General features: G+C 40.7%; 1 protein-coding gene and 1 non-coding gene across 2 annotated transcripts in view; one reads left to right on the top strand and one right to left on the bottom strand.

Annotated features, from left to right (window-relative positions):
- The window catches only part of LOC103708771 (zinc finger CCCH domain-containing protein 32-like), a 28,300-nt gene extending 22,528 nt beyond the window's left edge, over window positions 1–5,772 (top strand). Inside the window, exons 2-3 of the mRNA XM_008793843.6 lie at window positions 3,104–3,214; window positions 3,521–5,772. Coding sequence (XP_008792065.4) covers window positions 3,104–3,214; window positions 3,521–5,443 — 2,034 coding nt within the window. The 3' untranslated portion in view covers window positions 5,444–5,772. The remainder of the gene's footprint in view (window positions 1–3,103; window positions 3,215–3,520) is intronic.
- A 17,674-nt stretch (window positions 5,773–23,446) lies between these two features.
- Window positions 23,447–23,555, bottom strand: LOC120106830 (small nucleolar RNA R71). Its single transcript, XR_005508845.3, has one exon. It is a non-coding gene; the product is annotated as a small nucleolar RNA R71 (small nucleolar RNA).
- Window positions 23,556–23,774: the final 219 nt, after the last annotated feature.

The raw sequence follows: 23,774 nt of genomic DNA, 5'->3' as shown, positions 1-23,774 counted from the left end.
GAAAAGATGGAAAAGAGGAATAACCCTCCGAGCGATTGAGAAGGAAGAAGGCACCACCCAAGGCTTCATCGGAGAAGACAACTGGAAAAGGAGAATAATCGCCGAAAATCGAAGATAAAGGAAAGAAATCCGCTGCGAAACTCACCGAAAAACCTCAAGATGCTGATGATGGCGGCCGGAAAGAAGAAAAGTGAGAGCAATGGAGGTCATATAGGGGCCTTAGGGCCTCCCCAAGGCCTTATATAGCCTTCCTCAACAGCTCTGATCGGCCTGCCCAGGCGGCCGAGCAGCCAGATCATGCCACGTGGCCAATCCAGAAGCTTTCTCAGCAAATCTTTCTGGATCGCGGTGTTGAAGACAGAGGTCATCATAGTAGCTGCCTCGGGGGACGGGGCATTAATGATTGGCACCTCGCGTTCCATCAGGTAACGCCTCGAAAAAGAGGGCGCACACAATGCATTGAAGTGCCCCCTCAACCATTTCCACTTGGAATGACCTAGCAGCTTAAACCATCCAAGCTCGGCCTGAAGCCATTAGCTCCAATGATATGAGAGATGCACCCTACTCGGCATACACACCTTCATGAACATTTGTCTGTAGCGCAGGACGATCGACAACTCGGTTACTTCCTTCGCTCGAGCCAAAGAACGACTCGAACTCGGAAGTCAGGGGGCAAATGTTGGAAGGCAAAATGGATCGTCCTACCCCAGCGTGGAGCCACCCAGTTTCGGCCGAGCATACCTCATAGCCGAGCAAGCCAGATCTCGGTCCTGCTAAGAGCTAGGTCGACCTCGGACGTCGTCGAAGGCCGAGCCGACCTCGGCACAAGGCCGATTTTGTTTGAAGATGCGATCGGTGCCAACACCACGCCAATGATGCCCCGACTCGAGCTTAGGGCGTCCTGCAGTGTCGACCGTGAGCCTAAGAGGCTCCCTCGACCACAGGTACAATGACGCCCGAGCCAACCTCGGCACAAGGCCGAGTTGACCTCGCCAAGCACATGCCGCAGCCTCCAAGCTTGCCCAACCTCGCCCACGCCCGTACATGCGGCCGAATGTGCCAACTAAGGACCATGCCTTGCTGCCAAGAGCCATATCCTGCCACACTTGCCAACGTCATGCTGTGAGGACTTTCGCTTATGACGTGACGGGTCCTCAGAACAAATCTGGAAAGATATCTCCCGCATCCTCCACTCGCGAGATTGATCTCCATGATTCACGCCGCCTCCAGCTAATGGCTAGCCAATCACAAACTGGCCCGAGACTTCAGGTAACGGCCGAAACCCTCAGCCTATAAAAAGGGGGTAGGAAAAGACCCTCGGTAAGCTTTCTAAAGCTTCTTCAAGCAATTATAAGCTTTTTCAAGTTATTTCAAGCCATTCTAAGCCATTAGAGGCAATTAAAAACACTTAGAAACCTCTTAAAAGGCCCGACTAACTTAGCCATCGGAGGGCCTTCGCTGGAATCTCTGGTCAAGGCTTTGTGCCTTCAGAGCGTAGGAGGTGGCTCGTTTTCTCCGTCGCGGCCGGCGTCTTCTCGGCTTCCTCCGGCGTGGTCACCCTCAGGCCAAATTTCAACCACAACAAGTTTAATTGGAGTTATTGTAATTCGAGCTCCGTGCAGACAAATGTAATTGAATTTTCACTTTACCTTTCCTGGTTTCTATACTAGTTGCTGCTGAGCTGCAAATTCCAACAACTCTTTTCTCCCCCCCCTCCTTAAGTGAGTTTTGACATAGAAGCTATTGAAATTCAGGTTACTTCATATTGTGCTATGTTGATTGTCTGCGATTAGGGGTATAAACTATCCAAATGGGAGGCTGCTCAGGCTTGGCTTGCTATATGAAAGGTTTAATGGAGTTCAAGCTGAGCTTAACAAAAGGTATTCAAGCTTGCATATGGGATGGAGCTGAGCTTGAACGAGCTTCTTACCAAGTTGAGGCGATCTCCTATTTATTTTTCCAAGTCTATAGGGCTGAAGCTTTAAGATCTGTCATGGCTCATTTCTTTGTTGAGCTGAGAACAAACAAAGCTTTGTCGCCTAGCCGATCCCAAGCTACTCATGAACAGTGGTTTGTTTGCAGCCTTAGAGATAGGATCGGGTTTGGGCTGGGTGGGTAGGGTTCGGTGTGTTGAGGTTGCCATGATTCAAGTCAGGTGGAGTCCAATTAGGTTTGCTGTTGTTACACTGGACATGAATAGGAGGGCTTGCTTTTGATGCTCATCTTCCTTTACAATGCTAAAGACAAAATGGAGAGGCTTGGAAAGCCTGGTTTCCGGCCGTAGTCTCTGCTAAAAATGAAATGACACTTGGTAATGGTCGTTTTTGTTAGACTTCTATCCTGGTGCTCGACCTACATTGGGAAATATTGCCCCTAGGGTTTGTTTACGACAATCTAAACTTACATGTGATCAAAAATGTTTTTATATTCAATTTTATTAACTACCTCTAGAAATAATTTGTAGTAATTCCTATTGACCATTCTTATTAGCTAAAAGGTTGTGCCCCTTGGAGCAGAAGAAATAAAGTAGAACTTCTTAAAAAAGGATTGTGTTCCTGGCACATACGGTTTTGTTTGGTTCTCTGTTACTTATCTTCTGTTAGTATGGGTTACTCCTATATTATGAGACATCTACCTGATCATTCAGATTTCATGTGCTGTAACTTCAGTCTTTGGAAAATATTCCTGTTTGAATTAGTAAATACTAAAGCATTTATGAGAATTTATTCTTTTTCTGTGCAACCAAGAATAACTAATTGAAGTGTAGTTACTATGTTGCCAACAGTATACGTGTGGTTTATTACTGATGGCCTGGCTTCTGTATGGAAATGTATTTACTTGAAATCCTTTTGCTGCTTCCACTAGTTCGCCGTAATATCTTCATTAGTTTCAAATACAGATTGCAATTCTAAGATTAGCATCTTCATAACTTTATTTCTTTAATCATCTTTTGTCCTAAAGAATTTCTCATATGCTCCTTTATTTTAATTATAATTGTAATTGTATAACAGATGTAAGGAGATGAACTACTTTCTGTCATAGTATTTCTCTTAGATATTGTGCTCGACTTTAAACATAACTAACATAGCGTTTTCCCATTCAGGGAACTGAGTGTGAATATCGCCACAGCGAGGGTGCCAGGGTTAACCCCAGAGATTGCTGGTACTGGTTAAATGGTAACTGCTTGAATCCAAAGTGCACGTTCCGGCATCCGGTGAGTCTCTCTTTGTTTTTTGATCTACAAGCATGCAACTTTGTATTATAATGATTGATTTCTTTGACAATCACATCTGTTGTCCTTTTATCTCATCCATGTGACATGATGGGAAATATCTTGCTCATCTTCTTGCATGAGTTTGCTTGAAATGAGCCTGGAATTAAATTGCTTATGGGTTCAGAAATCATCACATTTGGTCAAAAAAAAAAAAAAGAATACTCTTTCAATCATTGTACATTGATGCCGCATATTCCATAAATGCTGTTTAATATCTGGATGCTAATACTTTTTTCTTTTATTCAGCCGCTTGATGGTCTGCTTGGAATGCTGGGGACTACTTCAGAATTAGCACCACCTCCCTCACAAACTGTGGCATTAACACATGTTCCTGCAGCACATGGTCCTGCTGGTTTTAACTTAAATAAGCAAAATGTTCCTTGCTATTATTTTCAAAAGGGGCATTGCTTGAAAGGTGATAGATGCCCTTTCATGCATGGACCACAACAAAGAGATAATCCTGTTCCGCAGCAGTATTCATCTCCTCCTGATGCTGTGTCACCCCTCAAGAAAGAATCATGGTGTCTTAAGGAACGTACCTCTCAGCAAAGCATAAGTAAATCAGATTTTGACAAGCCAATTGAAGTGCCACTTGCCCCTGTTAAACCAGCTGGAAAATCTGAAAATGTACTCAATAATGGTTTTGCAATTAAGGAAACTGCGTCACCTTATCCATCAGAAGATGGGCTTCCCATGTTCCAGCAAAGCAATGTTCCTGTCGGCAGTGGTATTGCTCTGGGCTGGCCACGAAGTCGGCAGTCTCAGCCTATAGATGATTACCTCCAGAATGCTAGAGAAGCCGATGAGTTCTTGCGAGAGTCATCTCCTGGTTTTGACGTTCTTGTAAATAATATGGAAGACTCTGAATACTTCTGCGATGAAGGTGACTTTGAAAGAGTGCCTGTTCAAGATGCAAGGAATCTGAACCATGTCAGTGACTTCGATTATCACCATTCTGACTATGAGTCTGTTCCTAGTTTAGAGAGAGACCAGGATAATGGGGTGGGTGTGCATGACAGGCATGGACAATTAGATAATCACTATGGTCGGGAACAGCAAAGGACTTCCTCTGAGAGGATTCTAGAAAGAGCATCAATGCATGAAAAAAGAATGCTGCAGGGGCAGGAGAGCTCTCATGACATAGATGGGTCGGATTTGCGCCATCGGTTATTGAAGCAAAGAAAGCTAAATGGTTCGAAATCGATTTTCAGTCCTGATCATTGTGGCAAACTCTATCAGAGGCATAACTACTTTGTTGATAAGGAGAGGTACCGTGCTCATCATGCCTGCAGGGGTCCCCGACTTTTTCCCATGGAAAGCTCTGTAAACAGTCGTCTGCAAGGTAGAATAACTCTTCCTACCAGATCGTCAGCAGATCGGCCTATTGATCTGCAGTCAGAGGGAAACCGAGAAAAAGGAAGACACCAAGAAAGATCATCACCTGCGAGGCCTGTAAATTACAAGGGAAGGCACCACGATAAAATAAAGAGGCCTGTTGTCTCAGATGTGAGGAATCCTGTTGTTCAGCCCATCAGAAGAGAAGAAGTGGATCCTCTAAACTTCGCAGGTCCAAAAAGTCTTGCAGAGCTCAAAGGAGCAAAACTTTCAGAGAAGTTACAAGACCAGAAAAAAATCAAGATAGGGAAACCTTTGGGCCATCAAGAATCGGATGATTTTCTTTCATTCGGGGGTCCAAAGTCTCTGAGTGTCATTCTGAAGAGGAAAAGAGAGAATGCTTTTGGAAATGGTGCAAATTGCTGCAATGGGGATAAAAATACTGAGAGAGACAATGTAGGTGGGATTGGTTCTTCTATCTTGGTAGCAACAGAGAGAGAAGATGATTTTACTGCCAACTGCTGTAAAGAATCCAAGGTTGCAGGAGTTGATGAAGAGAAAGAAGTAGGTATCATCCCTATGGAAGGGGAAGAATTACCTAATGATGACCAAGCTTCAGCTGGAGGACATACACATGAAGTGGAAGATGGCATGATAGCGGGTGCTACAGATGATCAGGAGCTGGAAAATTATGGCCAGAGAGATGGAGAGTCTGACTATGAGGAAGTTGATGATGAGGAATTCAAACCAGAAGATCATGAGAACTCATACCAGGAGGATGAAGAGGATGATGAAGATGACTTTGCTAAGAAGGTTGGTGTCATGTTCTCTTGAAGAGTGTGTATTGGAGGTTCATTTCTTTGAGTGAATGAAGAGGCACCAGAGTCCAAAGATATCATCTTTGGATCTCTTGGAGAAGTGTAATGGCACCACAAGTGGTTGCCCTTTTTATTCTATCAGGCTGGTTGTTAGAATAGCTCCGGATGGAAAGCTAGGGTTGTTTGAAGGTTGACCATATGAGTTGTAATTTTTGTGGCCCTGTAGTTTTCTTAACGGGGTTCTTTGGGCACTTGAATTGTATTAGATGCCTAACAGATATTTATTTGCTCTACATTTTAACCAGATTTATAAGGTTATGAATCACCGTTAAAGGATTTGCTCCAGACTTTGGTTGAGTTTCATTCTGGTGTCTCAATGGTTCATTCTTTATGTTCTTTAAATGGAAAAACAGATATCAAAGTAGTGCAGCAAATGAGCTGACAACAAAAGCGGAGTGATCTGTAAATGGTACGGTAAAAAGTGAACCACAATAGGATGATATATTCGTATCTGATTTTACCATTCTTTCATATGATAAGGTTGGCTGAAAGCCTATTTTAACGTGCTGTATTTGGTAGCTGGAAGTATATCGTCATTCACCATGTGAGCCAGAATCTTTTCACAATTAGCATTCCTGCAAATCATTTCGGCCTTTGACGGTATCATACAAGTAGAACAGCCTCATCTCGCTTGAAACATAGTCCCTGGTAAATTGAATAGCGCCGTCAAGGTATGGGTCATTTAATCAAGTGGTTATACAAATCAATAGAAACGCAACCATTGCAAAAGGAGAAATTCTAACCGCTATTACCATCTAGAAATTGATAGCTCCTTTAATACAGGTGCAGGTGCATGCAACGTATCTTTTAAAAGCTAACAACAATCATCTAGAAACTTAAGATCAATATCCTTGGGACTTTTCCATTTGCACCAAATTCTCTTCATTAGCATCTTTTAGCTCCTGGAACACCTACAAGTTTTAGATATATGTATAGTGGATTCAAAGTCCACTCATGAGGAGTTAAATATTTTCAAGACTTGTCATATTACTTGGGCAATTTCCTATAAATGTTCTTGGATTTTGCTATCAAATAAATTGAGTAGCCTAAGTTTTAGGACTATCAAATGAACTGAGTAGCATGAGCTCAATTCTAGAAAATCTTGAATCAAACTGGCTTGATATGGATTGAATATATTTACACTATGTATTATACATTATGTATATTATATATTATACATTTTGTTGTCCAAATATGCAACCCAAGAGGGGTGTGAATTAGGTCTTTTAAAAAAAATTTGCAAGATGTGTGGTGAAAACTAAGAGTACAGTTTCTCTGCAATGGTTACATTTGTGTGCGGCCAACTCAGAGCAGCATGGGAGGGCGTCACCTATGCGAGATGGGTATTGGACGTGGATTGCATCCTTCTAGAGGGGGACTTGACCATGGTGATCGAGTAGGTCTGGGGCCGAGGGTGCTCTGCTAAGAGAAGCCATTGCTCCAAGACATCCGCCGACTTCTTGGAGAGTGAGTCCTACCTAGCCACCCATGTTTATAGGGAGGCAAATTGTATTGCTAACTGGGTTGCTTCCTTTATTGTACATCACTCAGGAGGCTTTATCTGGATGAACCATGCGTCTGCACTGGCATTTTCTATGTAGTCATCTGTTTTCTGATTTTGTTGGTCGCATTCACACCCATCGGGTGTGAGTAGTCGTTGTACCAAAAAAAAAAAAACTAAGAGTACATGATGGAAATCAAGAGTTCCACTCAACTTGGGACTCTCCAAGTGGCGCCAACCAGCAGCTTGGTTTCACGGCATTTGGGGTTTTCCAGGGGCGTCAATGCAGCAACCCAAGGGCGCCAATGTAAGGGAGCAATTTTACTCCTTGAAGGAATCCTTAGGGGCATGCGTGGCATTTGGAGGCGCCAATGTAAGGGAGCAATTTCACTCCTTGAAGGACTCCTTAGGGGCATGCGTGGCATTTGGAGGCGCCAATGCAAGGGAGCAATTTCACTCCCAGAAGGACTCCTCAAGGGCGTCCGTGCCAATTGGGGGCGCCAATGCAAGGGAGCAATTTCACTCCCATAAGGACTTCTCAGGGGGGCGTGCGTGAAGCCCAACTAGAGTCACATTTTTCTCTGCCATTAGTTAGCGAGTCTTTTGTTGTTTGACTTATTCAAAGTCTGAATCTGTTAGCAAGTCCTTTTATTTAAAATAATTAGGTGTGCGTGAAGCTAACCAGAGTCACGAGAGTCCTTCTATTTTACTTTGTTTGTTTGACTCATTCAAAGTGAGTGTTAGCGAGTCCTTGTTTAAAGGAGTTTAATTTATTTTAAACTCCTTATCTCTAGTAGATAAGAGCTAATTGTTGTTGTTTGTTTCTAACCTCCTACTCTATAAAAGAAGGGATGATGAATAAATCGACAGATTAGAGTTTAGAAAATTCTAAGTTGAATCTATTATTTTTTCCTTGAAGTGCGATGTGTTTTTCTCTGGGTGAGACACCAACTTGGGAAGAGTTTGAGTGAAGTGGGATTCTTCACCCATTCTCATGCCCCAGCTCTTTGAGAGTTTGAGTGGAAGTAGGACTCTACCACCCATCATCTTATTTATCTTAGCCTTCCCACGCCATTATACCTTAGAGTTTGAGTACTATTATGACTCATCAATCTAGCCACGCCTCATCCACTTTAATCACACCACATCAAACCCAATCAAATCCCATTCTACCTACCTACGTCACACCCAATCTAAACTTGCCCACACCCAATCTAGCCATATCCTCACCCAAATTAACAAACACTCTCTGCTCATCCCTACTCAAGCCACATTTGCATGAAAGAAAAAAGAGAAAAATTGTCACGCCTTTCTCCACCTCCAAATTCATCCTCCTCCATCCCGTTCCCTCATCAATTTTGGTATCAGAGCGGTGGTTCCATGGGATGGCTGTTATCATGAGTACAAAGAGTGGTCGTACTTACAACACTGGCCGTCTATCATAATGAGAATAATAGTGTTATTTCGATGATTAACACAACCATTGAGGAAATATCAAATTAATAATACAATTTAATGTGATACATCCCTAATGAATACGACACCCTCGATACATTAAGAGAATGAGATCAAGATGTCTTCCAATGATTAACAACGAGATAAAATTTGCAAAAGAGAAGGGATAGAGAACTCTTAAGGGCAAAACAGTGATTTTCATTGTTAAGGGTATGCAGCTCTATCGTAGCATACACTCATAATTGTTTGAAATATATTTCTTTGATTATATGAATTAGTCTAACCTTAAGATGCAGCAAAGTGTGGATTGAGTCGACCCCAACATAAGTGGAGTCGACCCTGGCATACCATGGAACCATCTCGCACACCCTTGCAAAAATGGCACAAATGAACAGTAAGTGGAGTCGACCCCATGTATGCTTGAGTCGACCCCAGGAGTGGAGCCGACCCCAAAGAACCTTGAGTCGACCCCAGTTTCAAGCCTCAAGAAAACAACTCTCTGAAATTTACTGAGAGGGCCGACCCCAAGCTTCTTTGAGCCGACCCCAGCTGGAGTCGACCCTAGGAATACTTGAGACGACCCCAATAGAGCCGACCCCAACTGAACATGAGCCGACCCCAAGGATATATGCTCAAAAATCATGTCTCTGGAATCCCTGAGAGGGTCGACCCCAATGGAGTTTGAGTCGACCCCACTGTAGCATGGGTCGACCCCAAGATAGGTTGAGTCGACCCCAGTGAAAACTGCCGAAAATCCAAGGTTTTGTGATTCCTGAGAAGGCCGACACCAATGTAGCAGGGGTCGACCCCAGTGAAGGTTGAGTCGACCCCAGAGTAAGTTGGGTCGAGCCCAAGCCCAATGAACAGTAAGTTGAATCGACCCTAGAAAAGTTTGGGTCGACCCCAGCATGGGCAGAGGCATAACGACTAGTTCTGCAGAAGTACTTTTTGACCTTCCAACGGCTAGTAACGAATCGTTTTTCAAATCTAACCAATGGGGAGCGACCAAAAGATGTGGAAAAGTATTTAAAGTGACACTATTCATCAGAGTAAGGTATCTTTTGCAAACAAATCAAAGTTCATTCAAGAAAAAGCAAGTCCTAGCATTCTTCAATCAAGTGCTTCATTCAAAGAGCTAAAAGAAAGTGGTTGAGCAGATTCTAAGAGGCACTAAGAGCTCCACCAACCCTTGAAGAGTGAAGCAATCTTGACAAAGAAGAGAAGAGCCTTATCAAAGCGATAACTATATTCTAAACTTGTGGAGTGATTGATTAAAACCCTATTTGATTTTGATGAGATCAAAGCAATTGAGTATATTTCTTGTTTACTAATGAATTCAATTAAGTGTTTCAGTGAAAATCTTGTCTAAGTGTCTCAAGACTTGGTTCATAATTTTTGGATAAGTTAAGAAGTCAGCTTGAACCAAAGTCTGAGACTCGAGTCGACTCCAGAGTATCACGAGTCGACTCCAAGCGTATCAAGTTTACTGGCACGGGCTCGAGTCGACTCCAGATCTGTACGAGTCGACTCCGACTGAGAACAGACAGAAGAACAGAAAGCTTCAACTCAGAACCTGTCAACGAGTCGACTCCCAAAGTGCGCGAGTCGACTCCGATGTTCACCGAGTCGACTCCAGGATAGTAAGAGTCGACTCCAAGAGGAGCACAAAGAAAAAGTCAGAGAGCAGTTTTCGGGTCTGAGATTCGAGTCGACTCCCAGACAGCTCGAGTCGACTCCAAGACAGCTTCACATCAAAAAGGCAGAAGACCAAGTTTCGGAAACTGAGAGCCGAGTCGACTCCGAGGAAGTTCGAGTCGACTCCAAGACTGGACGAGCCAAAAGACAGAGAATCGAGAGTTCGGGCTCTGAGATTCGAGTCGACTCCCAGGACAGTCGAGTCGACTCGAGTAGATCAAATTCAAAATTGGATCCACGGACTTCAGTGGATGAGCCGACTCCAAAATTGCCAAGTCAGCTCCAGAAGTTGGCGAGTCGACTCCAGGTCAAGACGAGTCGACTCCCAGTCGTGAAGGCAACTTTAATTCAAATTTGGAACAGTTGCCGAGTCGACTCCGGAAAAGCTTGAGTCGACTCCCGCTACAGCCGAGTCGACTCCTGATCGCGCGAGTCGACTCTAACCCACCAACGGACACATTGTCAGGCTGCGCAGAGTGTGCAGAACGGGCAGAAAAAGCTCTCTAACGGCTAGTTTCCGTGGGGGTTGGTTTAAATAGCCACAGAAGACTGTAGCAAGGAAGAGAACAACCATTCCACTCCAAGTATTCAAGCATTCAACTCTGCAACTTGTTCTTCAACGAGAAAAAGGGAAGATCTGCATTTACTGCATCCACCTACATCTTCCCAGCAATTAAAGAAGCTCCTCCTGCATTCAAGTCGACTACACATTCAAGAGGAGACCGAAGTTTATGAAGCCATTCCTCTTCTCCAACTTAAAAGCGTTTGAGGGCTTCCAAACTCCTTTTAGATTATATTGTCTTTAATCTGCTTTTGAGAAGCTTGTTTTTCTGTTTGTCTATTTTATTTACAACTTGTATTTGCTTGATTCAATCGGGAGATTGAATCAAGGGTATAGAGGTTAGTTGGTGAGCCTAGTTATTAAAACCAACGTGTGTAAGGGTTCGATTGTGATCCCGGGAAAACAATCGGGGTTGGTTCTAGTCGGTGAGCCTGGGAAAACCGACCGAGTTCGTTGTGAGCTCGTAAAACAACAAGTTTGGTTGTGAGCTTGGAAAACAACCGGCTGTAATCCAAGGGGTTATAGTGAATTCCCAAGAGAGACTTGGGGAGTGGACGTAGGAGCAAGGGTTAGCTCCGAACCACTATAAAAGCTTTGTGTTTGTGATTGCTTGTCTCTTACCATTACTCTTATTTCATACACATCACAGCAACTAATTAATCATCTTGTAAAAAGCATTAATTAGTCACCCACAAACGATTTAATAGTTAAAATTATTTTAAAATCCAATTCACCCCCCCTCTTGGGTTGTCTATCTGGGCAACAAGTGGTATCAGAGCCTAAACTTTTCCATCCAAGAGTTAAAAGATCAAAATGACAACCCCATTTGGATCTTCCCACATTGAGGGTCAGTCCACCCAAAGACCCCCTTTCTTTAATGGATCCGACTACTCATACTGGAAGGCTAGGATGAGAATATTCATCCAAGCCCAAGACTATGAGATGTGGACCATTGTAGTAAATGGCCCATACATCCCATCCACATATGTAGAGGGTATCACGGTACCCAAATTAGAAAAGGATTGGGATGAACATGACATGAGAAAGGCACAACTAAATTCTAAAGCTATGAATGTGTTTTACTGTGCCTTAGACAGAAATGAATTCAATAGGGTCTCTACTTGCAACTCTGCAAAAGAGATCTGGGATAGACTTGAAGTGACCCATGAGGGCACAAATCAAGTTAAAGAATCCAAAATTAATATATTGGTTCATAAGTATGAACTATTTAAAATGGATTCTAATGAGACAATCACTAGCATGTTCACTAGGTTTACTGACATTGTCAATGGCCTAAAAAGCCTTGGCAAGAACTATACTAACAGTGAGCTTGTCAGGAAAATCCTTCGGTGTCTACCAAGGTCGTGGGAAGCTAAAGTGACGGCAATCCAAGAAGCCAAGGACTTGAACAAATTACCACTCGAGGAGCTTCTTGGATCCTTAATGACGCACGAGCTAACCATGAAGCAACACAACGAGGAAGAGTCCTCCCACAAGAAAAAGGTAATAGCTCTGAAATCTACTTCATCTAACAAGGAATTATCTTGCAGTAGCAGCAGTGAAGGAGAAGAACATGAGGAAGATGATGGTGAGGCACTTCTTGTGCGCAAGTTCAAAAAATTCATCAACCACAAGAAGGCTTATCATCAAAGGAGAGGCCCCTCAAATTTCTACCGCAAGGACAAAGATAAGGAAAGGGAAAATGAGGGGATTGGGTGCTATGAGTGCAAAAAGCCGGGACACATCAGAGCTGAGTGTCCCTTACTAAAGAAGGGTAGCAAGTACAAGAAGAAGAAAGCCCTTGTCACCACCCTATCGGACTCCGACACATCATCTTCATCATCGGATGAAGAACAAGAAGAGAAGGCCAATTTCTACTTCATGGCCAATGAAAATGAGGTAACTTCCGAAACACAGCTTGATTTTACATTTGATGAACTTTATGATGCTTTTAATGAATTAATGATAGAATATAAGGCAATAAATCTTAAGAATAAAGAACTAAAAATAACTAATCAATCATACCTACATAAATACGATAAATTAGTTAAGGATAAGGATTTAATCACCAAAGAAAATATAGAACTTAAGACAAGCAACCAACTTTTATTTCAAAAGACTAATACCTTAACTAAAGATAATGAAAACTAACTAAGAAATTTTCAGAATTTAAAAACCATAAACAAATCTTAAACAAGGATCTAACAAACAAACTAAATGATCTAAAAACAGAAAATCAAACACTAACTAAAGAACTTAACAAATACAAACCCTTAGTTGAAAAATTTACATATAGTTCTGAAAAGTTAAATATGATACTCAATAGTCAACGAGCAGTATTTAATAAAGCGGGTTTAGGATATAAACCAAGAAATAAACAAAAACTTCTTAGTAACTTCTTTGTTAAAGCTGGGAAAACTAAAACTAAGAAAATAACCTGCTTTTGTTGTGGAACTATAGGTCATAAAGCAAATGTGTGTAATTTTAGGAAAGGTAAATCAAGAAGGAAAATTAAAAGGGTATGGGTTCCAAAAGGAACCAACTTGACTAACCATGAAGGATCCAAGAAAACTTGGGTACCTAAGTTGACATGATTTGCTTGTGTAGGAGTGTCTTGCAGCCAAGGTCAACAAAAACTGCTGGTATTTGGATAGTGGCTGCTCAAGACACATGACGGGTGATAAGGATCAATTTTTCACCCTTGAAGCTAAGAAGGGAGGTGCTGTGACTTTTGGAGACAACAACCAAGGTCACATCATTGGTATTGGTAAAGTTCAAATCACCCCTTCTACTTTTATTGATAATGTTAGATATGTTGATGGTCTTAAGCATAACTTGTTAAGCATTAGTCAATTATGTGATAAAGGGTATGATGTTATGTTTAAACCATCACTATGCATTATAACAAACCCTAATGACAATAGTTTAGTCTTTAAAGGAATTAGACGTGGAAATGTATATGTTGTAGACCTAGAAGATCTTGCAAAACATAACCAATGTTTAGTTGTTAATGAAACTAAAGATAATGATGCTAGTTGGTTATGGCACCGTAAGTTAGGTTATGCAATCATGGACACAATAACTAAACTAGTTAAAAGAGATTCCGTGATAGGTTTGCCAAAATTAAAATTTGAAAAGAACAAAATATGTGAAGCATGTCAATTTGGCAAACAATCTAGGAACTCATTTAAATCCATAAAATGTGTCTCTACCTCTAGACCTCTAGAATTATTACACATGGACCTATTCGGACCAACTAGAACAACAAGCCTAGGTGGAAATAAATATGGTCTAGTTATTGTAGATGATTATTCTAGGTACACTTGGGTTATGTTCTTAGCACATAAAGATCAAGCTTTTTCAGTATTTAAAAAGTTTCATAAGGAAGTAACCAATGCTAGAGATACTTCAGTAATAGCCATTAGAAGTGACCATGGTACCGAATTTGAAAATCAGTTATTCAATGAGTTTTGTAGTAAAAAGGGAATAACTCATAATTTTTCTGCACCTAGGACACCACAACAAAATGGAGTTGTGGAGAGAAAAAATAGAACTCTAGAGGAAATGGCTAGAACTATGTTGTGTGAAAGTAACCTCCCTAAGTACTTTTGGGGAGAAGCCATTAATACTTCTTGTCATATATTAAATAGAGTTTTATTAAGACCCATTATAAAGAAAACACCTTATGAACTTTGGAAAAACAGAAAATCAAAGGTAAACTACTTTCATGTTTTTGGATGTAGGTGTTTTGTTCATAATAATGAAAAAGATAATCTAGGTAAATTTGACTCTAAATCTGATGAGGGCATATTCTTAGGTTACTCTACGACTAGTAAAGCCTATAGAGTCTTTAATAAAAGAACCCTAGTTATAGAAGAATCTATACATGTTGTATTTGATGATTCTAGTGACATTTCCTCTAGTAAGAAAGTTAACCTTGATGATGATGCTGAAATTCTTGAAGAAAAGATAGATGAAATGACATTACAAGATGATAATCAAAAATTGATTGAAGGAGCATCATCAAGCCAAGAGGCTATTGTGGATCATGGGCTAACTAAAGCTTGGAGGTATGCTCACGGGCATCCTAAGGAACTAATTCTAGATGACCCATCTCAACCGGTTAGGACTAGAGCATCCCTTAGGAATTTAAATAACCATCTAGCGTTTGTCTCACACTTTGAGCCCAAACATATAGAAGAAGCCGAAAATGATGTAAATTGGATAAATGCAATGCAAGAAGAATTAAACCAATTTACTAGAAACAAAGTGTGGAATCTAGTTGAGAGACCTTCTGAATATCCAATTATAGGTACAAAATGGATTTATAAAAATAAACTAGATGGAATCGTAATAAGGAATAAGGCTAGACTAGTAGCAAAGGGGTATAATCAAGAAGAAGGTATAGATTTTGATGAAACCTTTGCTCCTGTAGCTAGACTTGAGGCTATTAGATTATTATTAGCATATGCATGCTCTAAGAACTTCAAACTATTTCAAATGGATGTAAAGAGTGCATTTTTAAATGGGTATATTAATGAGGAGGTATATGTAGAACAACCTCCTGGTTTTGAAAATCATCAATACCCTAATCATGTTTATAAATTGAACAAAGCACTTTATGGTTTGAAACAAGCACCTAGAGCATGGTATGAGAAACTTAGCAAATTCCTATTAGAACATGAGTTCTCTAGGGGTAATATAGATACAACTCTTTTTCTGAAAAAGAAAAACCAAGATATGCTGTTAGTACAGATTTATGTTGATGATATTATTTTCGGTGCTACTAACAATCGTCTCTGCGAAGAATTTGCTAACTTGATGCAGAGTGAATTTGAGATGAGCATGATGGGAGAGCTGACTTACTTCCTTGGACTCCAAATCAAACAATCTGAAGGAGGCATCTTCATCAATCAAGCCAAATATATCAAGGAGATGCTCAAGAAGTTTGATATGGAGGGAAACAAATCAATCAGCACCCCCATGAGTTCATCATGCAAATTAGACCAAGATGAATCAGGTAAATCTGTAGATCAGAAACTGTATCGAGGTATGATAGGATCCTTATTGTATCTTACTGCAAGTAGACCTGATATTATGTTTAGTGTTTGCATGTGTGCTAGATATCAGGCTAATCCTAAAGAATCACATCTAGTTGCAGTTAAGAGAATTTTTAAATATTTAATAGGAACTAAGAATATAGGGCTATGGTACTCTAAAGAATCTAGCCTAAACTTAATAGGATACACAGATTCAGACTTCGCTGGATGTAAGCTTGATAGAAAAAGTACCAGCGGGTCGTGTCAATTTCTAGGAGAAAACCTTATCTCATGGTTTAGCAAGAAACAAAACTCGGTTGCATTATCTACTGCTGAAGCTGAATATGTTGCAGCCGGGAGTTGTTGTGCTCAAATCTTGTGGATTAAACAACAATTAGAAGATTATGGCATTAAACAAGATAAAATTCCCATTAATTAAGCAGACCAATCATGATGACATGTATTCAATCAGACAAGGACTTTTATCTAATTGTTACTCCCACTATTTTTATCGAATATCATAACCCTCAAGTATGATGAACGAGAAAATACTAATTTTCTTAGTGGGGTTGAGATCCAAATTTCTTATAAAAGACCTTGTGGGAATCACAACAAGCCCTTATAAGTTCAAAGGTAGGAAACTTTTTCCAATTACATCCCATGCAATTCCCAACTTTATCCTATCCTCTAGCACACATATAGTCTTGTGAGAATCACAACAAACTATTGTGTCTAGTTAAGTCAAACCCTTCATTTTTATACAGTCATATTTGAATAATGCTGCCCTTGTAGGAATCACAACAAGGCAACATATTAAAATATGCCATATGCATTATATACACCAAGATATTACAATATCAATCCCTAATACTAGCCTTGTGGGAATCACAACAAGCTAGCGTAGATATTGACATAATAATATCTAAGCATGAAGGAAGGACCTTTATAGTGTTATATCAGCAATTAGCTTTTCCATGGAGGTCAATCAAATAGTTGGCCAGGTAAGCAGATGGGAGGCTCTCCTTACTTAGTAAGGTCCTAATTAAATAACCACCTGTAGCCTCTTTCCTAGACACCAACTTAGTCAATTGATTCAGAATGGCTCAGCTTAAAGCAATTAACACTACGACTTAATTATGAATTTAGTGAGGGCTTTCAAATAGTAGTATCTTACTAACATTAAGCTCAACCATAAAGGACAATCAAATAATTGGCCAGAAAAGCAGGTGGGAGGCACCCCTCTCTCAGAGAGTGAGGTCCTAATTAAGTAACCACCAGTGGCTTCCTTCCTAGACACCAACTGAGTCGATTGTTCCAGAATGGGTCAGCCCAAAGTTTTCATACTACTATATTGGTCTCATTGCACATTCTATAATTTAGCACTAGCAATTATACTGTGCTACAACATGAATATAACACTATCTCATGGCATAAACTAATCATGCATACAAATAACCTAGCTATCTCATAGCATCAAGATAATAGCATGTATTATCATTTGGTTAAACTGATTAAGGGTGGCTCTGATACCACTGTTGGGTTTCCCAGTGCCCTAGGATGCAGCAGAAGATACGGGATTATAAAATTTTCTTATAAAACCCATTATATGAAACCCTAATAAGCCAAGATCACCTTAATAGTATAACCAAATAATGTAGAAAATATAATCTTGGTATAGAAGAATACCTATCATGCTATATCCAATATGTCTGAAGATGTCCTAAGGTGCCCAAATGTTCACCCTCCGATGTTGATCCACACAGGAATAGGTTCAAGACTCTAGCTCCACCAAAACTTGATTCTAATTGTTCAATCCTTCCAAAGGATTTAATTGGCTGATTTTTCTTCACTTCCTTCTTCCTTTCTACCTCTAAAACATTCACTAGCCTTTTTGTCCTAAAGAAAACCCTCTTGTCTTGGGTTAGGACAAAAGAGAGAGGCTTGTAAGAAAGAAGGGATAAGGGAGAGAGAAGGAGAGACTTTTTCTTTGATGATCTTTAGAACCCTAAGGCACCTCCTTATTTATAAGAGATGGAGGGATGCATCATAAAGGGATGCATCCCATCCACACACCTCATCATGATGAGGCATGTGCCAAGAGAGGCATCCCATCATGATGGGGTGCTAAGGAGAAGGGTGTATCAACTTCTTTCTCATGTCTCCCTCTTAAATCCTGATGATCCAAGGGCCCAAATGCAGTGAACCAAAGCCAATGGTCCAGATCTAGGCGCCATCTAATGGTCCAGATCAAGACATCATCATCCAGGGTGCCATCCAATGGTCCAAAAGCAAAATGCCATCACCGATGGTCCAGATTCAGGCGCTGAGCAACGGTCCAGATCTTTCGTCCAGAGAGCCATCCAGTGGTCCAGATTCAGGCGTTGATCAATGGTCCAGATCCTTCATCCAGGAATCCATCCAATGGTCCAGATAAAGGCGCCAACTAGTGGACCAGATCCTTCATCCAGGAAGCCATCCAATGGTCCAGATGAAGGCGCCAACCAGTGGACCAGATCCTTCATCCAGGGAGTGATCCAATGGTCCAGAAGTGAAGGCCCTATCAAACCCAATCCAATTGGGTTTAACGAACTTAAAGAAAACATTAAACCTAATCAAATCAGGTCTAATTAAAGCCAAATGGGTTCCAACTCTTGGCTAACCCATATTAGGTCATGATCTAATCATATTAGATCAACCTAATCTAAGAATCAGATTCGAATTTAATTTGAATCAGGAGCTAGGGTTTGCAACACGTGCTAGCATGTTCATCTTGCAAACATGATCTAATCCAATTAGACCCTTGATCAATTCTCTTGTGTGTGACCCATTGGGTTCCTTATCTTAGCCAGCAATAGGTGCAGGTGCAAGTTGACCTAGCCTGATTAGAATACCTCTAATCCAATTTAGGTTCAATTTAGTGCTAAACCTGACTTAGCAATCAGAACCTTTCTGATGCTTTGATCTAATCAAACTCTTTGATCCGATCAACCCACAAGACATGATTGACGTCTAGCAACGTATCATGTCTACCCGGAAGATGAGGAATGTATTGGATAAATCCAAACATACCCTTCAGTGGCAAGTTATCGTGCAATTCAATCCCTCAGTCATACTACATCCTGAATAAGTGCATGAGTATGGATCAATATCAAACTCAATCACTTATTCATGTCTCTCTGAATCTTTTATATGATAATTCAAACAATGAAACATTAGAAATTCTTTCTAATATTCATTTTGCTTTGATCAAAGGCTTCTTGAATCATCATAAGATTAGAGTAAGTAGGATGTTACCTTCTCTTACTAGAAGTGACTGATTCCTTGTTGACCTACTCACAACCTTCGTACAAAATCCACCATATCCAGAATACCCCGTACACAACGCAATGTCGTGAATGAGGGTAAACCAAAACATAGCTTCAAGTGCACAAGGTACCATGGTGATCTCAGATCTAAGGATCACTTGCACAACTCCCACTATGAGAACCATCTTTTGATAATTAAGTAAGAATCCATAAGATGTTCTCATGGCTGGTCATTTCAGTGAACTCATTCCTCTAATGAGCACCCACATCTTTGTATTAGTGTCTCACACAAGTGATTGTGAGATCAATCACCCTCTACATCGAGCATACATAAGATGTGCCAGTCTTTCCGGTAATATTGATCCCCGACTCAACATACCAATTTGACTGGAAATATTCTAAATTAGGATTTTAGGATTTTAGGATTTTAGGTCTCACTGGTATGATCTCATCATAATCCTAAAACCAATGTCCTAATTTATGGGGTTCATCATCCAATAATAAAACAGATAATCATCAAATGATGAAACACAATGCCTTTATTGATATATATCGAGTGTCAAAGTACATGATTTAGAGGATTACAAAGAGAAACCCATCAAATGATTGGCTTATAGGGCATCTACTCTTTCATTCTCCCACAGGGATAGGGACCTCTAACTCCCTAAAGATAAGATTGAATAGCATTCCATATGCGAGACTCAACCTAGGTTTGTCTAGGGGTTCACAGAGATACTTGTAGATGAGTTTAGGGAAGTTGATAGGAGTGTCTTGGAGTCTGTGGAACATCAAAGCTAGGTCTCTCTCTGAGATGAAGTCAAACCTACCAGTTTTGGGGAAGAGAGTCCTAGAAATGATACTTAGGAGAAGCCGCATTTCAGCCGAAAGCTGATTTGCGAACACCTCGTCTATGGGGGACTGAGGTGGTGATGAGAGCATAAAAATGCGATTTACACATCACTTAAATTAGTATTATTGCTAATAAATAATGATAAAAGTATTGCATTTATATTATATTTTTGTGGGGTGCAGGTGATTGTAAATCAAAACAAAAATGTGCATTAGGTCCAAAAAGATGCACCACCGCGGATGACCAGCCAACCGTATAGGTCAACCCCAGTTGCACACTAGAAAGAGGCTAAGTTCAGCCGTCCAGTTCACTGCAACCGATTTTCAGTAGCCCGTGCATCTCATTTCGATGGAGCCCGCGTGCAACCCATCCTAGCGTGCGTCCATATCTCACGCGTTGGAGCGCCTCCCAGCCATCCGCTCATCCTGAGCGTGAACCATGGCGTCCGCAATCAGCTCCCGATCCGTCCGCGCCTCCCAGCCTCTACCCAGCGTCCAAAGATCCGTCCACCTCCTCCACAGCATCCCGTGAATGGTCCCAGCCAGCCATGAAGCATCGCGATGTCCGCAAGCCCATGATCCCATGCCTGCCGTCCGCCTCCTCCATAGCCAACCACCTCCTCCATCACGTCCGAGCTTTCCATATCTTGCAGCTAGCTGGGATTTGCTTCATTCCGTGCGTTCCTTCCGAATTAGCTTCCGGATTAGCACTCCATCAGTCCGCTTCCTCCCGCGTCCGGATACTCCGCAACCTTCTTCTTCAATCAGCTCCGGCATCCGTCCCATCTACGTTTACAGCACCTCCCAGCTCCATCCCGTGCACAAGTTCGGGGTCAACATTCACAGCGTGGAGACTTTCCATCTTCACCAGGACAATCCTGTTATCAACGAGTCTCCTCCACGACGTTCGAGCTTCTTCTCCCACGTGAATCTCATTCTGATGGAGCTCGCGTCCCAGCCATCCGCTCATCCCGCGATCGCCGCACCCGTGATCAACCACCCTTTCCGCATCCGTTCCCAGCGTTGAATCTGCCCGCGTGCATATCCAGCATCATCCCAGCCGCGATCAACGTTTGAGATTCCTCTCCATCCGCCCATCTCCACCGCGTGTGCTCAGGGGGGATCGGATACTAACTATATGAAGCTCCTCTCTCGGCTGGGGCAGGCATCTCTCATTTTTTTTGAAGGAGGAGACAGCCGTTCGGTTGAAGAGGAGAAAGGGGGAGAGAAACAGAGAGAGAAACAGAGCATGTTCTGTTTCAGAAAATAAAAGAAAAAAAAATATATGGGAGGTGAACGTTTTTTTTTAATGGAGGGCTGATTTTTTTTGGCAAAGGGTGATGGATGAACCCTTGTCATGTTGCTTTCATCAAGTACATTCTAAACCTTTATTCTAAATGTTTTATATCCATTGGTATGTTTTAGATTCTTGCATATTTATTTATTAGATAGATCTTGTATGGTTTATATATATTGATGCATGGATTGTTTCAATGCTTAATTTATCGTAGATGTAACCGGCACGATAAATACTTGGATGTTAAATTCATGTTTTCAGATTATATACTCCATGATTAGAACTATTCTATCAAATTAATCCTTAATCAAGAAATCGCCGAGTTTATTTGTTGAAAGTAATATTGTCAAGGGAAATTCCGGATCTCTAGCCTTCTTTATATTCTTGAACGTTGTTTAATTACCTATTATTCTCTGCTTTTAATTTCTGAAGATCAACTAAAAAATTCATCTAAAAATTACGCTAATAATTTATAGATCGTTCCCTGAGGAATCGACCTCGGACCTCCGAGTTATACTACTTGTGCGATTCTCCTACACTTGGGAGAACAGTTTTTCGAACGCACCAAGTTTTTGGCGCCGTTGCCGAGGAACGACTGAGTTATTAGTATAATTTTAGATTTAATTTTTACCTTAGTAGTTAGTATTTTTCTTTTGAAAAAAAAAAATTTAAATCTTTACTACTATTTTTAATTCCCTGCACAGTCTGCATCAAACTCTGATATCATAGAAATTAGCCGTCTGATTTGACTCAAATTTGGTCAGCTAGTGCAAGACACATTGCTCAATAATCCGAACGGTCTGATTAACATTCGGAGACTTTTCAGACCATTAGATTAAAATAAAATCTTGCTGATTTCTGTTTTGAATTTTCTGCATTTAATTTTTTTAGAATCAGAGTTTATTGTTGTTATATCTCATTAACCCTTCTTGCTAATTGAAAATTTAAGAAAAAAAAAACTTTAAGAAAAGATCAAGGGTGATTATTCAAAAATTTAAAAAAAAAGAAGAGGAAAACCTAAAATTTCAAATTTCAAATTTCAAATTTCAGAATTCAAATTTCAAACTTCAACTCATAAAATTTAAGAAAAATAAATAAATAATTTGCTTGATCACCTATTCAATGAAATTTAATGTCTTGTCATAAAATATTAAGAAAAAAATCTCTTGATTGTTGCATATAGTATAAGGCATCAGCATAAAATATTCTAAGAGCTGAACCCATTTAAAAAGATAAGGTCGGGATTTCATCACTCGTCCTTAGCCCAAAAATCACCCCAGTGCATAGATATCCTAAGCTTAACTAAAATCAACTAGACGTCGGCCCCTAAGAACATTCGAGCTCAATAGGAGGAAGACCACCGAAAGTTGCACCAATTTCGCTCTGTGGCTTAGTTGATGTCTAGGCAAGCTTTGTCCCTATAAGAGAGACAGTTCATCTGTTCGAGGCAAGTGGGTTTTAAGTGGGACCTTTGCGAACGCATCGTGACCCCTCCACTTACCTGGGAGCTTACCTGGTCAACTCGGTTCATTAGACCGGATTGGAGGCTTAGGTGCCCTCTTCAAACCAGTTAGGAGCTGTCTAGAAATTTAAGAAAAATATTAGAAATTGAGGTGTAATGTTTTGTTGCATGTTTGATTGTGAATAGATTTTTGTTTTAGGGTGTCGTTTTAGGTTATCTTTAGTTGGTACTTATATTTTAAAAAAAAAAAAAAAAAGAGAGGAAAATATTTTGCATGCTAAAGTGGAATAGGGACGATACTGGTCGATTAAGTCGTACAACTTTAGATCATCCCTTAGGACATACCCCTGAAATTCCTTCTCAATATCTCACACCTTGTGAGATGGCTGATTTAAATGAAGATGCGGGAAGCCACCACGATCGAGAACATGAACCCCATGTTATGACTCTAAGACAATACCAACAACCGACTAGGACTAGTCAGCCTTCATGCATAATTTTTCCTGATAATGTAGGACATTTTGAAATCAAACCAGGGGTAATCCAATTGCAACCCAAGTTTCACGGGTTAGAGTCAGAGAGTCCGTATCTTCATTTAAAAGATTTTGAAGAATTGAGCATTACATTTAGAGTGCCGAACGTCACCGAGAATGTCCTCAAGTTGACATTGTTTCCTTTCTCTCTAAAGGATAAGGCCAAAACATGGCTAAACTCTTTGCGACCTAGATCAATAAGAACTTGGCAAGATATGCAGAGAGAATTTTTAAAGAAGTTCTTTCCCACACAAAGGACCAACTTTTTGAAAAGACATATCAGCAATTTCTAACAAAAAGATAATGAAACATTTTATGAATGTTGGGAAAGATTTAAAGACCTTCTTCTCTCATGCCCTCATCACGGGTTTGAAACTTGGAGAACCATTAGTTTCTTTTATGAAGGTTTATCTCCACAGTTGAAACAGTTTGTAGAGACCATGTGTAATGGTAGATTTTTAGAAAAACAACCTGATGAGGCATGGGAGTATTTGGATTCCCTTGCTGAGACTGCCCAACTTTGGGATAACGGGGATAGAAACAACAAGTCTTTGCCTAAGCCTACTAGCTCTGTACAGGGAGGCCTTTA

The sequence above is a fragment of the Phoenix dactylifera genome, chromosome 6 (genome assembly GCF_051530095.1).
Source record: "Phoenix dactylifera cultivar Ajwa chromosome 6, Ajwa_hap1_PhDact_Kaust_v1.1, whole genome shotgun sequence".
In the NCBI taxonomy this organism is placed as follows: Eukaryota; Viridiplantae; Streptophyta; class Magnoliopsida; order Arecales; family Arecaceae; genus Phoenix; species Phoenix dactylifera.
Note: the sequence above shows the minus strand (reverse complement) of the source record. Positions and strands in the feature narration are given on the sequence as shown.